The 8,101-nt window shown below is 42.3% G+C and overlaps 1 protein-coding gene across 4 annotated transcripts in view; it reads right to left on the bottom strand.

The window, feature by feature from the left end:
• Positions 1-1,879: 1,879 nt before the first annotated feature.
• Positions 1,880-8,101, bottom strand: part of LOC111670345 (diacylglycerol kinase zeta) — a 55,052-nt gene continuing 48,830 nt past the window's right edge. For all 4 annotated transcript variants that reach the window (XM_023427037.2, XM_087179518.1, XM_087179517.1 and 1 more), the window contains 5 exons: positions 5,880-5,920; positions 5,390-5,510; positions 4,991-5,027; positions 4,592-4,691; positions 1,880-3,196 (listed from right to left, as the gene is read on the bottom strand). In XM_023427037.2, the coding sequence (XP_023282805.1) occupies positions 3,080-3,196; positions 4,592-4,691; positions 4,991-5,027; positions 5,390-5,510; positions 5,880-5,920 (416 nt within the window). In that variant the 3' untranslated portion in view covers positions 1,880-3,079. The remainder of the gene's footprint in view (positions 3,197-4,591; positions 4,692-4,990; positions 5,028-5,389; positions 5,511-5,879; positions 5,921-8,101) is intronic.

The following is an 8,101-nucleotide window of genomic DNA, read 5'->3' as shown; positions in this document are numbered from 1 at the left end:
AAAAATGAAAAAAAAGCCGAGAGGCTGCAGAATATTTTAAAGGTCTACTGTTCATGGGCTTGTTTTCAATCTAATACACAGTCATATGGATCCAGAGACTAAGGGACATACATCATTAAGTAGCTGCACACAGGGACATGATGGTGAGGGGAACAGTAGAACTACGTTACTGAGGAGGGCCCTCACAAAGACAATTATTAAAACATTGTTTTCATCTTTAAAGTAATCTATTACTGCTGGCTGGATAAACAGTTCTTGTATCTGAAACAGTATTAGCTTCTAAAGCTTCACAGCTTAAGGGAATAAGGGACTAATGTTAAAAGAAGAATATCTGTTTTCTCAGTGAACAGACCTTAACTTTGGGACTGTGTTGTTTGCGGAGGATATTAATAATTCATAGAATGATTCAAGTTCATTTAGAGGACATAATTTGTTGTTTATATACCAAGAGAAACCAAAAGCTCCAAAAGAGGAGCGAGTGGAGACACTTAACCCGCATTTTAAAGGGGGAGCAAAGTCGAATTCCCGATGAGTGAAGATATAGTTAGTTCAGAGAAGATGAAGTGCGTCAAGAGACTCTGTCACAAAGTTGTCATGGAGACCTATTCAAAGGAACCGGGGATCCATGACAGATAACCTCTGAGGGTGTATCCACAAGAGACAGGAGTCACGTATTGACTACCGTGTGTGGACACGTGTGTGTGTGTTTTGCGCTGTAGGGCAGCCATAAGGAAAGTGAGGTGGTCCTAGGGGGGTTTTTTAGGCATGAACATGAACTGAAAGGATTGTTTCAGAGATTAGCTCGAGCTCTGATGAAGCTGATCTCCGAGGGGTTTTGGCTGAACTAGTGACGGACGAGCCGCGTGTGGCGTTAAGGTCGCGGAAAGACGGGCCTTTAGTATCCCTTGCCTCGGTGAGGTAGGGCAGGGTACCCCCCCCCAAAGTCAAGGCTGCATGCGCCCGTTGAGGCAACTCCACGCTTCCTTGCGGCCTCCTTGTCGATAATGTCTTCACCCGAACAACCGACAGAAAAGGTGACATGAAAACTGTTGAGCGCGGCAACCATGTTGAGTCCCTGCCTGTGCTGGTCCAGGTGCAGCACCACCGTTACACTTAACATGGACCGGACATACACAAGTCCACAATCTGGTGGTCCAGGGTCATCAATGAAAGTTGTGGCCCTTGTGGCAATTTGGATGTGATCAGGAAGGACTTGTCAGTAAAGTCTGTTGCTATAACAGAAAGTCATACTATAATCAATGCGTATCAAGCTTCCAACATAAATCCTAGTATGAGTTTGACTTCAGAGTCTCAGACTCAAACGCACACACAAAGAAAACAACATCTGTATTCACCTGATGTTTTCATCAGACCTCAGAGAGAGAGAGAGTGAGAGAGAGAGCTTCAGTCTTGGCTTCAGAAATAGACTGACCATCAGAATGATTGACTGTATCTTCCAGGTCGTCACTTTACCATGGTGACAACATCTGCCCACAGACAGACAGGGAGACAGACAGAGAGAGAGAGAGTGTGCAAAAGAGACAGACAGGCAGAAAGACAGACAGACAGACAGACAGATAGACACCTGCCAAAGTACTCACACCTCTGTGGTAGTACACACACACACACACACTCAATTAAACTCTGACCTTTAAATCTTAGAGGAAGCTTTGTAACAACATTACTTAGTTTGTAGGATTCGATTTAATTCACTTTTATATCAGTTATATCTGTTTATATATATCACCGGATTTTAACAGACATTATCTGGAGGCACTTTACAGAGTTAGGTCAACACCTTATAATATAATTATTCTAATGATGAAACAGAATAATGAAATGCTAATGTGTGATCCATATCAATGAAAACACCTGCGGACACACTTCATCTTTTATTATATTCATATTGATCTCAACAACAAATTATACAAATATCCAACTGAATAACAAGAAAGAAAGAAAAATAGAAAAATGAAACATGAGAGTAAAGATCAGATTGGCCACAAGTGTAAAATGAAAGAAAGGAATGACCTAACCGCTGTACATCATGGAGTCACTGTCAATGTAAAACTGATCTGAAGACAGTTCAGACACTTTTTTATCAGAGGAACATGGTCGATGTGGTTCTAACAGGATCCAGGTCTCTCAGAGCGACTCATCGGGTTTTTATTATTCATACTGTTTCCGCTGTGTAGTCCATTGCTGCTTGTTGTAGTTTTTGATTGAAGGAATGTCTGTGTTGAGTCGGCATCACCAGGTGAGTCCGATTCGCCACACCTTGGCCACGATGTCATGTCTGTTACAGACTGCATTACTTGAGCAGATGAGGATGATGATGATTTGCCTTCATCAGTCAGTTCGATGTAGGTTGTGGCTGTAATGATGATGTGTACTGTCTCTTTAAATGTCACGACACTTTGAAGTTTGGCACAAACAAAATATATTTTAATATATTTAACAAAAAAATATGAATCCAATATGATTTAATATAAAGAAAATGAACATTTAAATCAGAATGATTTCATTAAACACAGTGAGATACAGTGATAAGAACATCTTCATTAATTGTTTTAATTTTAGGGTCCCTGAACTCAACACCATCGTGTCCATTAAAGGATATGTCAATAGGACTTAATTCATGTTCATGGTCCCTGAAGATGAACCCTGACGGACTCAGTTTCTACCCAGAGGTCAATGACCTCTCACCTCACACCTTTAACCGTCGGACCTGAAACCACACCCCAAAGAAAAGCTTGTCCAGACTGACGAATCACTGCTGCGTGATTCAGTTTGAATGTGTTTGAGATGAATTTACTCTTCATTCGCTTTCTGTTTCCTTCACCAGCTGTTCAAAAATGATTTCGTGACCGTCATCTTCATCAACATAAACTGTCATCATCATCATCATCGCTCTAATCACAATCATAATCATCATTAAACGCATGGCGAGATCATGGCTCAGCTTCACTCTCATGAGTCCATGTCCTAGCATCGCCGGCCCGCTGTCGGTCAGAGACAGCAGCATCTTCATCCTCGTCCCCCCCCACACACACACACACACACACACAGAGGGACAGAGTCAAACAGCTGTCTCCTGGTCCTCTCTCTGGATCATCTGGTAGTGCTGCCTGTTCTCCAGGTAAGCAGCCAGTTCAGCATCTTGAGCCTTCTCTGCTCTGTTCTTAGGAGTGTCCCCCTGCAGCAGACAAAGACTCACAGTTAGAGACCAGGTCTTGTTAAAGCTAGCAGATATAGGTCAGGTTCGCCTCTGTGTCTCCGTGTAACTGTCTTTAGTCATCTGAAGACATCAGCTTGAGATCAGACACGGCACAGACTAAAACCACGAGCTGAAACAATAAAGTTTTTTATCCTGTTTTGAGGATGTGAAGACGGAGGACGGCGGGCAGCACACATCACACTGACAGAAGAAAAGTACGGTGACTGAGAGGAGCCAATCTATGACGGAACTGCTGCTGCGTCAGGATGTGTAGAAAACAACAGGGGTGGGTGTTTTGACACATCATCCACAGCCGTGAGAGAAACAAACGCTCCCGTAGAAAACGAACATAATTATCAAGTCGTTCCACCATCATCACTTTTAATTGCTGCCACTGGGTAAAACAAAGCTGGAGTTTTGCAGCTTTTCAACCGACTGCAAACAAAACTATCATTAGTCTGATCGTTCTATCTCCACTCAGTGATCACTTTATTAGGAACAGCAAACTAACATTGGGTAGTTCCTCGGTTCTTCACGTCATGTTGAAACTTTCCTCATGTTGACCTGACTGCATCACATTCATGCTCCTGTCTGCTGGGTGAGTTAGCAGGTGTACAGGTGTTCCTAATAAAATGCTGAATGACATCACACTGTGCGTTGTTACGGGCTGAACTGTGAACAAGCGCAAACTCCAAACACAACACAAACACATGTATCTATGGGGAAGGAGCCACTGACTCACTTCCAGAGTTTAGAACGGACTCTAATTAGTCGAGTCCAGTATGTATGTGTGTGTGTGTGTGTGTGTGTGTGTCTTTGAGCTGATTTGGAAACACTCCCACAGAGACACAGAGAGAGAGAGAGAGAGAGAGAGACAGAGAGAGGGAGCTGAGCTTTATTTAAGACCAGTAACACAACACAACTGGCGCTACAACCTCCAGTTTACACCTCTCTCACACACACACACACACACACATACACACAGACCAGAGGGACAGAGTGAGGGAGCGAGTGGGAGAGAGGGAGAGAGAGAGAGAGAGAGAGAGAGATTTATAGTGAATGTCAAACCACAGTCTTTGTCTCTGTCTCCTCCTCTCTGAATCTAGGTCACTGCTGAGTCCAGACAGTGAGGAGCTTTTCTACATGGTTGAAACCTCCCTGTTAAAACTGAACACACACACACACACACGCACACACACTACAAGCACACGCACACCCACGCACGTACACACACACACACACACACACACACTGCTATACGATTGACCATAGACTGATGGACCCGATGGATCCACCTAATGACCTCACCCAAACAGAGGTTGTAGTGGTGTAAATGTTGGGCTACACACCTGCACAGGTGAGTAACGAACCTACCTGCAGGTCTGTTTTCATCAGCGAGGCTCCTGCTTCTACCAGGTAATGACAGATGGTCCTGTGGCACAGCGATGCAGCTCGATGAAGAACCGTCTCCCCGCTGGTCCAGGTCCAGAGATACAAGGGTACAGAGAGAAAGAGAAAACCATTAGCCAACAGCATCTCTCGTCTTCTGGGAGTCCAGCACCTCTGATGTTCGGACTCTCCGCCGCCTCTGTTTGCTTTAAGTTTATTCTCTTTATCATATGGTTCTTGTTTCTCTGCCGGACTGCGTCTCTGCAATAAGTCCACAAAACTAATTTAATCATTATTACAGAACAAAATGTGAATATAACCCCTTTATAACCTCTTTATAAAAATGTTGAGTGGTCTCCATGACAACAGTGTGACTGTACTTACTGCAGTTTTTCTGTGACATCCAGCAGGTCAGTAGGAGCTGGAACACAGAGGAAAGGAGGTGACTAACAGACACATCGGAGCGGAGGATGACTGACTGACATCTTTTGTTTAATCAAACATCTGTTTTCAAACATCTGTTTTCTTTAAAACATCTGTTTTCTTTAAAAAAAAAAAATTTTGGTTACAATTAAACATGTCTGATTTCCATCAAACATCGCGTTTTCAACATCTGTCAGTTTTCAATGAAACTTATCTCTCTTTCTAATCAAACATCTGTTTTCAAACATCTGTCTCTTTTCAATCAAACATCTGTCTGTTTCTGTTCTCTACTAGAATCAGATTGAATGTCATTTCAAAATTATGGTTAAACTGTGATGGACGCTTGGTTTCCTGTGTTACCGTTGTCAAGAATGTAGCGGACCATCTCTTTGCTTCCTGTACTGACAGCATGGTGCAACAAACTGCAGTCTGATTGGTCCAGAACAGTGAGGTCCGCCCCCTTCAGGTGCAGCTCCTGCAGCTTTTAATAAAACACATTTAAAGAGGAAAACAACTTTTTAACTGATCAGTTATTGTTGATATTAACAGAAACATCTTCTGCCTTAAAGCTGCAGCAGTTGAAAATGAAAAAACAATGTGTGACCTTTGACCTCATAAACTTTATATGTGCTGACAAACAGTCTCTTATCTACACATCAGCAGGCATAGAGCAAGATTAGCATTAGCAAGATTAGCATTCACGTGATGTCCTTTTTGTGTCCACCTGATTTTCAGCTTTTTAACTTCTGAGAACATCTGGCTCTGTATCCAGATGTTCAGCAGCCAGTGGCCACATCTGTGATGAATGATACTGAAACATTGATGATGGATTAATGACAGTGGTACTCACCTTCTTTACGTCTTTGTTCTTGACACACTCGATCAACACCTCTGAGAGAGAGAGAGAGAGAGAGAGAGAGAGAGAGAGAGAGAGAGCAACAGAGGTCAGGATGTCTCAGAGTCGACACAAACTCCTGTCGTCATGGAGCTAAACATGTGGTTTCATGTGTCTGCTTTGCGTGTTTCCAATGGATGGATCAGGAAAAAAAAGAGGCAGAGATCAGTTCTTATTACTGACACAGTGAATCTCACATTCGTCTGTTTTCACTCGTTTTATTAATTTTTCTTATCATGGTGTCAACTGATAATTATTGTCTAGATGGTGGAGAGCAGCACAGCGTGAAAACACACACACACACACACACACACACAAGCAGCCAAAGGCCGATGGTGTGTGTTTCTTTATCTGTTAATGAGAGCAGTGACTGTATTTATATATATATTTATTCAAGTTTGCAGAAGCTGTTTATTTGCACTGTGTTTCTGGTTTAATTCTACTGTATCTGTGTCTCATGTTGATGGTCCCATGATATTAGAACTGATGTTATACTGAAGTATATGAACTGAATAAAACATGGAGTGAATAACCTACACATACTTCATATTTACTGATGAAACTGAAGCAGCAGCTGAAGCAGAAGTGTTTTATATATATATATATATATATATATATATATATCTGAGACTAAGCTAAGGGAGAAATGGCTAAGCACGCCTCTTGAACTCCTGCCATTTAACAAAAAAAATTACGTCATATCAGCAAAATCTTTACACCTTCATCACCACAAGACCTTCCTGTACATTTCTGTGCATGTAAGTGTCCCTAGAGTCAAAAATGTTTTTCTGTTTTACTCTGAAAATCTGCTTCTGAATCTGCATCGCAGTCTATGGAACAGTTGAATGGAGGCTGCTAGTTCAAATTCTGTAAGTCTCTGTGCTTCGGTAAACACATCATCTGAAAGAAGACAAATTTTCCTACATTCAGGAAAGAAAAGAAATTTGTTGCTGAAAACGAGTTTAATAGCTGACACCCTTGGGATCACCTTAAAGGTTAAATGATGTCTCTAGGTGAAAGTATGCTGACATTATTGAAGTTCAAAGAGGAGAGTTTTCGAGGATTTGAACATGGGCTCCATTCATTTCTAGGGGATAAAATTGTACAAAAAGATGCATATTTCAAGTATAAAGTTATAGCTGTTGGAAAAAAAGAAAAAAAGGAAGAAGCTGACCATAGCTTTAGAGAGAAAGTTTAATGTAGCCTATGGGAAACTGAAGTGTATATAATGTAGAAACTCCGTTATCAGTCTATTAGGAACAACCCAGCTCAGACTGAGTCAGTGTGACACGACAGTCTGTGGTGAAGCTGCTTCACAGGTGTCGATTAACCTTAGCGACGTTTTGTGGAGTTACACCGATATGTTTCATGTCACTGAGGTCGGTTTAAAAGCACCTCTCTATAAAAACATCGTGATAATAATGTCTTCATCACACACTGTTCATGCCACCGACAGGCTGAGTGTTCGACTGCGGCAGGCTGACTATGAGAAGAATGTTTATTAGGTTGACCTCGATACTCGCTCTCACTCCGTCTCCCTCTAAATAGTCAAGTCCTAATCCAGTTACGTTAGGCTTAGTGTGTGTGTGTGTGTGTGTGTGAAAGAGAGAGAGAGAGAGAGAGAGAGAGAGAGAGAGAGGGGGAAGACTTCAAAAAACCTCTAAGAGCTTTTGTGGCTGCAAGACAAATCAAAAACAACACACACACGACAAAACCCAACACACACTCTGAATGTAGGAATTAAATGAATTTAGCCCAGGGAGGGAATTAAACTAACCAGAGAAAATGAGAGGGAGTCTTAAGACATGAGAGGAGGTGGAGGAGGAGGAGGAGGAGGAGGAGGAGGAGGAGGAGGAGGAGAGAGAAGAGGAGAGAGTTTATAAAACCATAGACCAGTCTCTCTCTTTCTGTCTCTCACAGACTTAAATTAGGCACAACTTTCCTCCCTCACTCTCTTTCTCTCTCTCTCTCTCACACACACACACACACACACACACACACACACACAAACCACACACACACACAGCTCCCACAAGGGTCAGACAGGTTGACTGCATCAAACTGAGGAGTTCAATGGAGCAAGTGACATGTGGTACATCTGTCTGTGTGTGTGTGTGTGTGTGTGTGTGCGTGTGTGTGTTCTGAATTTAAACGATTCCTTGAATAAATCTGATTCT

The sequence above is a fragment of the Seriola lalandi genome, unplaced genomic scaffold (assembly GCF_002814215.2).
Source record: "Seriola lalandi dorsalis isolate HSWRI2012SDOR001 ecotype SW California unplaced genomic scaffold, Sedor1 jcf7180002054850, whole genome shotgun sequence".
NCBI lineage: Eukaryota > Metazoa > Chordata > Actinopteri > Carangiformes > Carangidae > Seriola > Seriola lalandi.
This window is presented reverse-complemented; position numbering and strand designations above follow the sequence as displayed.